The 15,017-nt window shown below is 34.0% G+C and overlaps 1 protein-coding gene across 1 annotated transcript in view; it reads left to right on the top strand.

Moving 5' to 3' along the window:
* Window positions 1-2,550: 2,550 nt before the first annotated feature.
* LOC103193858 (NKG2-D type II integral membrane protein) overlaps window positions 2,551-15,017 on the top strand; it is a 22,761-nt gene continuing 10,294 nt past the window's right edge. The window contains 5 exon segments of the mRNA XM_007937172.2: window positions 2,551-2,611; window positions 3,873-3,980; window positions 12,416-12,508; window positions 12,719-12,754; window positions 13,342-13,493. Coding sequence (XP_007935363.2) covers window positions 2,551-2,611; window positions 3,873-3,980; window positions 12,416-12,508; window positions 12,719-12,754; window positions 13,342-13,493 — 450 coding nt within the window.

The following is a 15,017-nucleotide window of genomic DNA, read 5'->3' as shown; positions in this document are numbered from 1 at the left end:
TAATGATATAGTAAAAAAAAAAACAATATTTTCTATTTATTATTGACTTTTAAAATACAGTGATTTTGCAAATTAATACTAGATTCAGTTATACTCCTAATATTACTTCCATTAACTCAACTAAAACTCACTGCCATTGAGTCAGATCTGACTCATAGTGACCACTCCTTGGGTTTCCAAAGCAGTATCACTACAGAAGTAGATTGCCCCCTCTTCCTTCTAAGGAGTGGCTGGTGAGTTTGAACCAGCAGGCTTCTGGTTAGCAGTCCAATGCCTTAGGCACTAAGCCACCAGAGCTCCTATCCATCAGTAATTTTTTGTTTATTTTCTATGTTGGTAAAAATATCCTCAGCAAGCTTTTTTGTTTTAGTTTTTAAGCCCTGTGCCTTTGATTTTCTGCAGTAATCAAGTGTGTGGCGGAAGCTCCATGATGATATTAAAAAGAAGTGGGTATTAGTTTCTACTTTCCCTTCTTGATATGTTAAATAGAATAAAATAACCCTGGAAAATATTTTTAAAACACAAATTTTTAAAGCACAAGGTTGTTTTATTCTCCTCTTTACACATATCAAGAGTAATAGCATTTTTCAAGAAATTTATTTAACCCAAATTGTCACAAGTATTGGTATCAACTCATTCATAAAGTCCTTTTTATTTTCTTTTTGATGTCCATAGGCTTTACCATGATGTTACATTTTTTTAAAAAATTCAGCTAATATAGAGTATTATCTTCTAGACAAAAGGAGATAAAGGCCTTAATTATGAGCAGAGATGAATTTGAGACATCCACGTATATCACAGATGAAGTAATATTGGCTGTGAGTCAATAATTGTTTAAGCTGGGTGCATAACTGTTTATTATACAATTCTCTATTTTGTATATATTTATAGTTTTATAATTAAAAGATCATATATATGTGCATTGTGTGTGTGTATGTATGTTTCACTCAAACAAAGCAGCTTGAACTGCAGGGTAATTGAGAAGTGCACTTCATTTTCTTGTCTGTTTATTTCCATATAGTTCTTGCATGCATATGTTATGATAAATTTTCACTTCTTATTCAGAGATTATATCGTCCCATAATTCGTTTCTTAGAACTCTGAGCTACTTATGGCTGAATTAATCATTTTCCAGTCAGAAAAGGTTTTTAGGAGCTAATACTTATCCAACCATGAGTGATCACACCTTACCCACACAATAAGCCAAATTTTCTGTGCAGTGATAAAGCAGAACCATTGTGGTTTTGCGTTTCTTTCTTTCTTTCTTTTTTTTTTTTCCCAATAGGGAAATGAGATTAAAACATCTAACTTGTATTTCTCAGAGGTGAAAATTAACTGAGCATTTCTAATTTCAGTAATAAATTAGGAACTTGGGACATAGTTAAAACTTTCAGTTGTATAGGAGGCTTTGTCTACAAGAATCAGGATCTTCCTTCTCTAATCAGGTATGTGTATATATTTGTGTGTGTGTGTGTGATTTTACCAGGTATTAGTCAAGAAAAAAAAGAAATATGTTTCAACCTCAAGAAAATTTCTAAAATTATTTATACTACAATGCTAATTCTAAATGTTTCTTGAGTGTTTATAAAGAATTACTGAGAAGAGGGAATACTTATTACTTCTGAGTTATGTTATTTTTCACTGTTTGATGATAAGTAAATTAGGATAATATTACTGTTCCTACTGAAGATACTAGACACAGAATCTGAATTATGATGTTGCTATAAGAAGGAGCCTTATCACTAAACAAGAGTAGGATGAATCTTTACACTGGGTTTAGAAGAATTGGTTTTCATTTTGAATTCTCACACTTAAGTATTATCTGAACTTTTACAAGCCTGTTGTGTTCTGTGATACACAACTTTATTTGCTAATGATGCAAGTTATATTTGTTTCTTCCAGCTATTCTGATCAAATGTGAAAAGTTTTGATTTTTAAAATGTAAGCACTATACATATTTTTTAAATAGCTATAATGTCTGGGGGCTCTGTTAGACACTGTGTGATGTTACTATTTAAGAAAATGTCTGCTTTTGTTGATGATTGTAATGGTGATATGTGTTGTTGATGACAATGATAATGATATGGACAAAAGCTGAATTCAAATGTACTTAAAAAAATTCATATTTTCCTGAATTTAGGTATCCCAAATATCAATTATTCCCAAATTAAAAAAAAAAATAACTAAAAACGAAAAGTATATGTGTTGTCATTCAGTATTAGTGATATAAAAATATCTTTGATTAAATACCTTAATAAAGTTAAATAAAAAACATCAATTATATTTCTATGGTACTTTTGGAATGATTAATTATTATATTTCAACAAAGGAAAACTTGTAAAATTGCTTTCACCTGTCTTTTTATAAACTTACATTTCCTTTCTTTCCTTTTTGTAATCATGCATCAAGGGAAACATTTCTTTATTCTAGTAATTCCAATCAAAATCTTTCTTTTGCCACAAGGAGTGAGTACTGGAAAAAAATGCCCAATTTTATTTTATTCAGGAGTGGTTTGTGTAATGAAGACATTTGGATTCATCTCTGCTTTACATGTGAAGTAGTAATTACAGGATGGGGTTGATCCGTGGTCGGAGGTCTCATCACAGTGTGGGTATGAATTTTCCACAATTACGCTTCTGTATTATTTTAAGATACCCAGAATTTAATGCAAACATATAAGACATAGGAGAGAAATTTACTCTGATTCATTTTATGTTCCTTATAAATCAAGTCTTCAAAAACTTGTAAACATGTTTCCTTCATTTTATTAACTACTTAAAAAGCAGTCATTCACAGAGGAATAAGAATTTAGTTTTAATCAAACTTTTCCCACTCTCCACTTTCGAGATCTAAGGGAATTCATTGTCTCTGTGCATTATAGTTTCATTTTCTATTAAATAAGATAGAAAATAAACATATTCTATTTGTCTTAGTGCGCTTTTGTAAGATTTAAATTAGATGATATATATTTGAAATGTATATCAATATGTTTTTGATCACCTCTAATATTCCTTTTCCTCATCCACAAAATAATACTCTCTTTACTTCAGAGGTTTAATAATTAAATTATACATTTTATGGGAAACAATGTTTAAATCTAATTTTGTGATATAAAAGATATAAACATAATTTATGAAGGGTTTTTCAAGATTCAGTAAATGATTAATATTTCAAGAACAGAGTAAAAGTAATTTTCGCTTGTTTTGTTCAGGGACAAGACTCTATTTGTCATTATTCAAAAACTTTAGAACCTAATCTTTCAGCTTTGTATGTTCCCATTATAAAAATTAAACACACTTGCCATTACTAAGTGCTTACTATGTGCTTGCAACTATTGATACTAGGTTCATATTACTTTATTTCATTTTAAAAATATCTATATGAGGTTATAGTCATCCCTTCATTCTTCACTTCCTTCTTCATGTCCTTTTTTCTTTCTCTTTTTCACCCTTCCTTCCTCTCTATTTCTTTCTTTCTGAATGAGAAAACTTGGATGCAAAAGTTAAATTATTCATGTGAAGTTAACTAGTTAGTAAATATAGAATACATGTTAGTCTCCCTAGGCCCCTGTCTTCTTCACAATATTGATTCTTTAATATTTCTTTAAATATTATGAAATTTACTTATTTTAATAATATATAGAATCTTGTTAAAGATATATTACAATGCAATAAACATATTTCATGTATATTACAAAGTTTAGAAAACTTAACCATGAAGTAATATGAAACAAAATTAATTCATGCTATTATACTTTAAAACGTATATTCAGTGGAAACATGCATATGGAAATGGAAAGTTGAGTTTTAAAAATTTGTGCTCCAAGTGGTAAAAAGCTCAAGTCTTATATTGGCCTGATTTCTTTTCTACAGAGATGAGTGAATTTCATAATTATAACTTTGAACTGTCAAAGTATGATGACTCTACACAATGCCAAAGGAGAATACCTCCACCAACCCCAAGCAAATGTAGAGAAAACCGTAAGTTCTATATTCTGGTTGTCTTCTTTCTCAATACTGAGTCAAATCTTGGAAAATGTGTAAATCATTAGCAATCATTCAGTTTATTTTACCTTCATGAGGAAAGCAGAAATGAAATTAACTCTAATACTACATTGCAATGTATGACAAAATGAAAAGAAACTATCAAGTTTAAGAAGTTTGCTACCATTAAAAAATGGTGAGATGTTTAATAATAATAAAGACAATAAGACAAGAGTTTATAAGCGATCATCAAGCTATTAGCTTTAAGAAAGAGTAAATGGAAATGGAAAAACAAAAAAGAAAAGAAACAAAAATGTCCTTCAGAGTCATGATCTTAAACATTCTAGAGCTTATGACTCAATTAGTATTTATAAAACTGTTTCTGAGTGAAGTGAAGAATAAATGTTCTAATAAGTTTTGCTAAGACAGAATATCACTGATAATAGAATTTGACATAGCTTACACAAAAAGAACAACAGAGCAGCTCATCTATGAATTTTGATTAAAAATTAAAAATAAATTATTAGCAAATTGCATTACTATATGAGTTAATGCTAAGAATGCAAACGTGCAATATTTAATAATCAAAGGGAAAAGATTATATGATCATATCTCTACTTATAAAAAGCATTGAATGAAAATCAATATGAATTCTTAATTAAAAGGAATTTAAATTTCAAGACCTCTAAAATATAAATAGATAATATATTTTATTTAAGGTATGCATACAGACAGCTCTACCTGTGAAGTGCTTAAGCTCCTAGCTGCTAACTGAAAGGTTGGCAATTAGAACCCATCAACTGCTCTGTGGGGGAAAGATGAGACAGTACGCTTCTGTAAAGATGTGCAACCTTGGAAACCCTGTAGGCAGTTCTACTCTGTTATAGGATGGTTATGAGTCAGAATCAAGTTGACATCAATGGGTTATATGCACAATTGACCTTTGAACAATGCAGGAGTTAGGGGTGTTGAACCTGGCACTGTTGAAAACCCGAGTATAACTTTTGACTCCCCCAAAATTTAACTACTAATAGTCTACTGTAGACAAGAAGCATTACTGATAATATAAACTGTTGATTAACACTGTTCTTGCTGTACAGTTATTAGATACACACATGCACAACAGATAAGTTTATTAACTGTATGGCATGATCATTATTTACTATGCGTTAAGTGGAAGTGGATCATCAGAAAGGTCTTTATGCTTGCCATCTTCACGTTGAATAGGCTAAAGAGGAGGAAGGGGGGCCGGTTGTGCTGTCTAGGGGTAGGAAAGGCAGAAGAGGTGGAGAAGGTGGAAGGGGAGGCAGGAGAGGCAGGCACACTTGGTGTAAATTTATGGAAACACATCATAATTTCTGTCTGATTTTTTTGACTTTTTGCTCCTCTAAAAATATTTCTATACAGCACCAATCCTTCTTCTCTCATTGGCTTTAGTTTCAGTGCCGCCCATAAATAGAAGGGTCCATGTTGTAAAAGAAGTCAAAAGTAGTCATGAATAATGAAAGCCCTTCAGCCAATCTGTTTTCTGGCACTGCTTCTTCTACATCTTCTTCCTTATTGTTTGATACTAGTTTAGAAACACTCATCTCCATCAAGTCATCTTGATAATTCCTCTGTGTTTATTAGTTCTTGAATTTCTCTAAGATCCATATCTTTAAAAAAATCTAGCTGTGAGTGGACCTAATAATTCAAACCCATGTTTTTCAAGGGTCAGCTGTATGTATGTATGTATGTATATATATATATTCAAAAGCCATAAATATGTTTATTGATAAGTTCTAGAAGCATTTTCATTAAGACTAGAAAAAGGCAAGAATTATCACTATCACGTACTCAAGTTGGTGTTCATATTGTTATATTGGTGCTAGCCAATGTAGTACAGAATACAGGGGTCAAAGTTATGAAAACTTCTTAGGCATAACCAAAAATCTTGAGGGAATGAATCACTGGACCTGGCAACTCAGAGGGCATTAAAGTCAATTGGCAAAACAGTCACAATGACAACATTCTACAACCTCCTTTGGTGAGTAGTGACGAAGGTCTTCAAAGCTTGTTAACAGCCATCTAAGTTGCAACTATTGGTCTGTCTTCTTCCAAAGCAAAGGTGAGTAGAGAAAATAAAAGATACAAAGAAACAATTAGTCCAAAGAACTAATGAGCTATGTGAACCCCAGTATGCATGACTCTGAGACCAGAAGAACTAGACAGTGACTGTTTACTTCTGCTGATGCTCTGATTATGATCACAATAGGAGATGCTGTACAGAGTGGGAGAAAAATCTGTAACAAAATTCAAAATCAGAAAAATGACCTGGTTTACTGGTCTGACAGAGACTAGTAGAACTCCTCAGACTATTACACTTAGAAACCTGTAACAGAAATCACACCATTAGTTCAACTTTCAGGCAAACAATGGAAAGTCCTGTAAGGTGAACAATAACACCAGGGAGGTAAGTACTCCTTAAAACAATCAACTACAGAGATTAAAAGGGCAGCATTAGTCCAGGGATAAGCCTCGGAGGCAGGAAGGAATAGGAAAGAAGGATGAATGAAGGGAAATAGCAAACAGCGGGAAGTGGGGAGAATAATCATATATTGTGAGGAGTGCAATCAATGCCACAGAACAAAAGTTGAAGGCAATTAAAGCAAGTCCATGAGAGCCAAAATATGACCTTGACAATATCCCTCCAGATATGTATGGAGTTTTGAGCGGAAAAAACAATTTGCTTAGTCAACTTTCACCTAAATCACAATAAAAAGTTAAAAAAAAAAAAAAAAGGAAGAACTGGTATAATAAATAGTAGTTCGTTATTAGGAAAATAGGACATTTTAAATCTGAAAAAAAAACTTAAAGATCAATATCTAAAATTATTTTTAAAAAATCTATTGTTGTTGTTGTTGTTGTTGTTATGTGCCGTCGAGTCGGCCCCGACTCATAGCGACCCCTCCTTGGGTTTCCGAGGCAGTATCACTATGGAAGTAGGATTGCCCAACCTTCCTTCCGAGGAGTGGCTGGTGGGTTTGAACCACCAGCCTTCAGGGAAACTCAATATGTAGATTTGACTGAAAATTAAAACAAAAAACAATTGTCTTTCTTACTAAAATACAAGAAAAATGTGATGGATGACGTGTCAAATATGTTGTTGTTGTTGTTGTTAGGTGCCGTCAAGTCGGCTCTGACTCATAGTGACCCTATGTACAACAGAACAAAACACTGCCTAGCCTTTGCCAGTCTCACGATCCTTGCCACACATAAGTCCATTGTTGTAGCCACTGTGTCAATTCATCTCATTGAGGGCCTTCTCCTTTTTCATTGACCCTCCACTTTACTAAGCATGATATCCTTTTCCAGGAAATGGTCCCTTCTGACAGCATGACCAAAGTAGGTGAGATGAAGTCTGGCCATTTTCCCTTCTAAGAAGCATTCTGGCTACACATCTTCCATGACAAATTTGTTAGTTCTTTTGGTGGTCCATGGTACTTTCGATATTCTTTGACAATACCACAACTCAAAAGCATCATCTCTTCTTCGGTCTTCCTTGTTCATTGTCCAGCTCTCACACACATATGAGGCTATTGAAAAGGCTATGGCTTGGGTTAGGCTCACTTAAGTCTTCAAGGAGACATCTTTGCTCTTTATCACTTGAAAGACGTCTTTTGCAGAAGATTTGCCCAGTGCAATACATCACCTAAAGTCTTGACAGCTGCTTCTATTGGTGTTGATAGTGGAACCAAGTAATATGAAATGTTTGAAAACTTCAGTCTTCATTTATTGTGTTGCTGTTTATTGGTCCAGTTGTGAGTTTCCTTATGTTGAGATGTAATCCATACTGCAGACTGTAATCTTTAATCTTTATCATTAAGTGTTTCAAGTCACTCTCACTTTCAGCATGCAAAGTTGTGTTGTCTGCATGTCGCAGGTTGTTAATGAGTCTTCCTCTAATCTCAAAATGGGAAGAAGCAGCTGCAAACATCTATTAATAATCAGAACATGGAATGTATAAAGTATGACTAGGAAAATTGGAAGTTGTCAAAAATGGAATAGAGCATGCAAAGATCAATATCCAGGCATTAGTGAATTGAAATGGACTATTTTTAGCCATTTTGAATCAGACACCCATATGATCCACTATGCCAGTGATGAAAAATTGAAGAGGAATGGCATGGCATTCATCATCACAAAGAATGTCTCAAGATTTATCCTGAAGTACAATTCTGTCAGTGATAGGATAATATCAGTATGCCTACAAGGAAGAATAGTTAACATTACTATTACTCAAATTTACACACCAATCACCAAAGCCAAAAACTATGAAATTGAAGATTTTTACCAACTTCTGCAGTCTTAAATTGACCCAGCATGCAATCAAAATGTGTTTATTATCACTGGTGATTGAAATGCAAAAGTTGGAAATAGAAGAATCACCGGTACTTGGAAAACATGGCCTTGGTGATAGAAATAGTGCTGGAGATCACATGAAAGAATTTTGCAAGACCAAGGAATTATTCATTGCAATTTTTTCAACAAGACAAACAGTGGTTATACACATGGACTTTACCAGATGATGTACACAGGAGTCAGATTGACTACATCTGTGGAAGGAGGCGATGGAGAAGCTCAATATCTTCAGCCAAAACAAGATCAGGAGCTGACTGTGGAACAGACCATCAACTGCTCATATACAAGTTCAGGTTGAAGTTGAAAGCAATTAAAGCAAGTCCATGAGAGCCAAAATATGACCTTGATAATATCCCTCCAGCATTTAGAGACCATCTGAAGAATGGACTTGATGCATGAACACCAATGACCAAAAACCAGAGGAATTCTGGGATGACGTCAAGAACATCATTCATGAAGAAAGCAAAAGATCATTAAAAAAACAGGAAAGGAAGAAAAGACCAAAATGGATGTCAGAAGAGACTCTGAAACTTGCCCTTGAATGGAGAGTAGCTAAAACAGATGGAAGAAATGATAAGATAAAAGAGCTGAACAGAAGATTTCAAAGAGCAGCTTGAGAAGAGAAAGCTAATTATTATAATGAAATGTGCAAAGACCTGGGGTTATAAAACCAAAAGGGATTTCTCAAGCTGAAAGAATTGAAGAAAAAATTTAAGCTTCAAGTTGCAATACAAGATTCTATGGGGAAAATATTGAATGATGCATGAAGCAACAAAAGAATATGAAAGGAATACACAGAATCACTGTACCAAAAAAATTTGGTTGATGTTCATCCATTTCAGGAGATGGCATATGATCAAGAACCAATGGTATTAAGGGAAGAAGTCAAAGCTGCACTGAAGGAATTGGCAAAGAACAAGGCTCCAGGAATTGAAGGAATACCCATTGAGATGTTTCAATAAATGGATGCCGCTCTGGAGGCACCCACTTGTCTATGTTAAGAAATTTGAAAGACAGCTACCTGGCTAACTGACTAGAAGAGATACATATTTGTACCCATTCCAAAGAAAGGCGATCCCACAGAACGTGGAAATTATCAAACAATATAATTAATATCACATGCAAGTAAAATCTTGCTGAAAATAATTCAAAAACAGTTACAGCAGTATATTGACAGAGAACTTCCAGAAATGCAAGCTGGATTCAGAAGAGGACATCGAACAAGGTGTATAATTGCTGATGTCAGATGGATCTTGACTGAAAGGGAAGAATATCAGAAAGATGTTTACTTGTGTTTTATTGGCTATGCAAAACATTTGATTGTGTGGATCATAACAAATTATGGATAACATTGAGAAAAATGCAAATTCCAGAACAGTTGCTTGTGCTGATCAGGAACCTGTACCTGTACCAGGAGGCTGTTGTTTGATCAAAACAAGGGGCTACTGCACGGTTTAAAATTAGAAAGGGGGTGCATCAGGGTTGTATTCTTTCACCACACTTATTCAATCTGTATTCTGAACAAATAATCTGAGAAACTGGACTATATGAATAGGAGCATGACATCAGAATTGGAAGAAGACTAACAACCTGCGATATGCAGACAACACAATGTCAAATGTATGGCAGCTAAAATCATTAACAGGAACAACAACAAAAAGGAAAAAACTAAAGAAAGTACAATAATTTTAAAAAATTGAATATTGAACAACATATTTAATGTAAAAATAGAGGCACAATCAAATATTCTAGTATAAAGCTAGAGAAATTCACAAATATTTCGACTAAAAGACACACTAGAGTATCTAGGAATAAAGATTAATGCATAGAGGCATGTATTATACAGTGCAAGTGACAGTGCACATCAGTGAGGGTACATTGGTTTATTTAATGAATAGTGTTAGAAAAATTGGGTTTCCATTTGGAAAAACAAACAATTTTTATTGATTTTTTTTGCCTAATTTATTTTACAGATACACAGTTAAAAAAAAAAAAAAGCACCAAGTTAAATATAATATAACATATACATATATATATATATGCACATATATATGTAAAATAGTGACAAAACATGAGCATAATGAAAACTTTTTATTTATATATAAAAAAGCAAAATCATAGGAATGTTTGATCAAGTCAACTACAGAAAAATTAACCATTACAGCACGTCAAAAGAATCATAAATGAAGTTAAAACAGAAATAAAAACTTAGTTATCCATTACCAAACATATGGCAAGAATTGAGCTAATATTCTTAACCTACATATAAGAACCAAACCAGCAACCTGATCAAAACAAAAACATCCCTGAAAAAGGAAATAAAATATTCTTTAAATATAGGGGAAAAAAAAATGTTTAATCACATTTTAAAACAAAACAAACAAACTCACTGCCATGGAGTTGAGTCCTACTCATGGCAACCCTCTTTGGGTTTCTGAGGTGGTGAAACTTTGTGAACTGCCAATCTTTTGGTTAGCAGTCAAATGCCTTAGGCACCATGCCACCACTCCTTAGTCACTAGGAGTTAGAATAATAAAGTTAAAATAGAGAAATTTTGACTATCAGATTTTCAAATTTAAAAAAATTAAATGTAAATAATATTCAGTGCTAAAGAAGGTGTGAGAACACAGATATTTATGTTTCTTTTTGACACTATGTAATTTGGCAAAACCTGTTTGGACTGAAACTTCCAAACATTATGAAAATTTTAAATATGCTCACAATTATACTTAGGAAAATTTCCCTAGAAAGGTATTCAAAAATATGTACTGTGGTACATATGAATGTCATATACTGTATCATTATTTCTAAAACCTAAAAGTTAGAATTAATTTAAATATTTACTGGAAAAAATTAAAAGTCTGTCAAAAGTTAGATTTTGTCACTAGTTATTTATGAGACAATTTATAAGTCATCATAGGCAATGATCACCAGGGTATTTTCTTAAGTGAAAAGTTAATTTTCAGAATAGGTTATGTATTGCCATAAATACATATTTTGAAAAGGTGATTTAAGGGAGCTGACTGTCTACATTTATTAATGTATGTTGTTGTTGTTATTTGCCATTGAGTTGGCCCCGACTCATAGCGACCCCTCCTTGGTTTCCGAGGCAGTATCACTACGGAAGTAGGAATGCCCAACCTTCCTTCTGAGGACCAAAATTAAAACTGAAAGCTTTGATTTACTCCAGGAGAAACTGGGTGATGTGAGGGGAGAAATAAACTCGATGCAGTAAAGTTGATTCCGACTCATAGTGATCTTGTCAGAAAGAGCAGACTGCCCCATAGAGTTTCCAAGGCTGTAATCTCTCTCTCTCTCTCTCTTTTAAAAAAATTTTATTGTGATTTGGAAGAAATCAGATCTATTTCTCCATTCAATAATCTATAAACATTTTGTTTCGTGACACTAATTGCAATCCCCACAATGTAACAGCACTCTTCCCGCTTCCTCCCTGTGTTTACAGTTTCCACTCCTCCCCCTCTCCTATCTCTTCCCACCTTCTGAGATTTATCCCTGGGCAAATTCTGCCCTTTTGATCTTGTGTGGTTGGTTGTTCCTAGGAGTGCACACCTCCCTGGCATAAATATTCAACCTATCTTCTGGCTGAAAGTTGAGCCACCAGGGTGAGTTCCATTTTAGACTTGAAGAGTGTCTAAGGGCCATAGCCTTGGGTTTTTCACCAGTCTAGTAAGTCAAGTCTATAATCTTTATGGCAGCAGACTGCCACGTCTTTCTCCCAGGAACAGCTCCTGGGTTCCAACAGCTAACAGTTTGCAGCCAAGGGCCTAATCACTCACCACCAGAACTCCTGGGGGGAAGGGGCAGAAATAGAAGGGATTGTTATATTTGTATATTTATACTCTTGTTTATTATTTTCCCCAATTATTTCTCTTATGTATTCTGGAAAAACAATTATAGAAAAAAAAAGTACTAATAACTACCCTCCTGAAAGTCACCTTAAACTCTATTTTAAATACAAAGATACCTGAACCCATTATCCTTTTTCTAAACTCTCTTTTTTTCTTTGACAGCATCTACATTTTTCCTTGGTCGTTTCATTGCAGTAGCTATGGGGATCCGATTCATTGTTATGGTAGCCGTGTCGAGTATCATATTCATAAATTGTAAGTGACAAAAGAGAAGTAGATTGAAGCATTGTTGATTTAACAATTTTAATACATTACTTTGATTAGTACTCAGAAGCACAGGAACATAACTTAGCAAATTTAAATAAATATTCTTATTATATTTTTGCAACCATTTGTAAAAGTTGTAAGCTATTTTTGCTTAGGCTAACATCATAAAACCTTTTCATTTTATGATTACTTTAATAGCATCATTCAACCAAGAAGCTGCAATTTCTTTGAATGGTAAGTGGATATTTTCTCATATTTTACACCATACATTGTGTACATCGATTTGTACTAGGGAGCCTGGGTGGCCCAAGCAGCTTGTAGTTATCTGCTAACCTAAAGGCTGGCAGTTTAAACCTACCTGGCGGGTCTCAGGAGGAAAGGCCTAGTGAACTGTTTTTGTAAACATTAAAGCCAAGAAAACCCTATGCTTCAGTTCTATTCTGTAACACATGGGGTCACCATAAATTGGAATTTACTTGAGGGAAATAAGTTTGGTTTTTCTAAAAAATGTATTTACTGGGATGTAGACATATATCCAAGGAAATGATTAGTGTTAGTCACAGTAGTTTATCATGCAAGCTCTTCTTCTTCTATTTTTTTTTTTTTTAATTGTAAGAGAGTACTTGTAAAAAGTAGAAGATACTTAGTTTTGACACGTCTTTCTCTCATTATGAATGTGTAGGGATGTATCATGTGGTATTAAAATAATGGTTTAATTGTGGGGAATTTTAGAGTTGAAATAGGAAGGTATTTACTAGTCTAGACAAAATTTGCTCTGATGTTCAGACATAAAGAATTAATAGTATAATCTCCCTTTCTAGAAAGTTACTGTGGCCCATGTCCTAAAAACTGGATATGTCATAGAAATAATTGTTACCAATTTTTTGATGAGAGCAAAAGCTGGTACCAGAGTCGAGAATCTTGTGAGTCTCAAAATTCCAGCCTCCTGAAGATATACAACAGAGATGACCAGGTATTTAATTATCCTTGCTATATTTGGTCCTAACATATGAGACAACTTACTGGAATACAGACTTGGAATACATATACATCTTCCTCTTACAACTAACTCACTCAGTCATCCCAGGCAAGATAACAAAGTTATTGCAAAAGTCAATTTAATGTGATGTTCTGGCAATTAGTACAATATGCAATGGAAAATCTTTAAGAGTGCTTTAATTAATCAATGTCAACATCAATGGTTGATTAACTCACAGTCTACCTTTGTCTTTTGTTTGCCTCTTTTACAATTTCCCCACCAACACCTTTCTATCCTACAAAGAAGAATGAGCGAATGAATGACTTAGAATCGTTAAGATGTAGATAAACAATTAATTATCATGATAAACATTTTACAAAGTGCTTGACAACATAATAACCATTGAATCCCATATCATCTTGGAAAGAAGACAGTAAAGCTGATCCTCATTTTTTACAGATATTCTATTTGCTAATTTGCCTACTTGTTAAAGTTTATATTAAACACCAAAATAATACTTATAGTGCTTTCATAGTCATTCATGGACATGTACAGAGTGGCAAAAATTTGAGTCTCTGGACATGAATGTTCCCATCTGAGGTCAAATAATGCAAAACTCTGCCTATATTTCAGATCTTATTCTGTCAACAAATATCTTTTTGTGCTCTATTTAGTGACACATTTTTCAAACTCTGAAGTTTTTGTTGGTGACTTTGCTGTTTTGAATGGTCCCTCAAGGGTAGTGTTGAAGTGCAGTTGAAGTGTGGAAGTATTCCTAAGTGTAGCAAGGCTGTGATGTGCCTTTCAGAGAAAATACATGTGTTAGATAAGCTTTGCTATGCATCATTATACATTGGAAATCAACTCAGTGGCATCTGACAACAACAGAAACAGACAAGCTTCATTAAAGTATGAGTTATAGTGATGTTGGTCATGAGTTCAGTGCTAACGAATCAGCAATATGTATGTTAAATAAGTTGTCATTAGATATATTGCTGTTGTTAGGTGCCATCGAGTAGGTTCTGACTCATAAAGACTATATATAAACCAAAACCAAGCCAAACTCAATGCCATTGAGTCATTTCTGACTCATAGTGACCACCATTGGGTTTCCAAGGCTATAAATCTTTACAGAAGTAGAACACACCCAGTCTTCTTTCCATGGAGCAGCTGGTGTGTTTGAACTGCTGACCTACTGGTTAGCAGTCAGGTGCCTTATCCACTATACCACCAGAGCTCCTTGTGATTACATATAGAAGAATGGAATATTACTCAGTTTTCTGCCATCCTCACGTTCAATGTTTGAGCCTGCTGTTCCAGCCACTGTGTCAATCCATCTCCTTGAAGGTCTTCCTCTTTTTAGTTGACCCTCTACTAAATTTCATATCCTTCTCCAGGGACTGGTCCCTCTGGATACGTCCAAAGTATGTGAGATAAAGTCTCACCATCCTCGCTTCTAAGGAGCATCCTGACTGTACTTTTCCTAAGGCAGATCTACTCTTTAAACATGTTGTTGTT

This window comes from Orycteropus afer, unplaced genomic scaffold (assembly GCF_000298275.1).
Source record: "Orycteropus afer afer isolate SDZICR_OR568_19922 unplaced genomic scaffold, OryAfe1.0 scaffold00040, whole genome shotgun sequence".
Classification (NCBI taxonomy): Eukaryota; Metazoa; Chordata; class Mammalia; order Tubulidentata; family Orycteropodidae; genus Orycteropus; species Orycteropus afer.
Note: the sequence above shows the minus strand (reverse complement) of the source record. Positions and strands in the feature narration are given on the sequence as shown.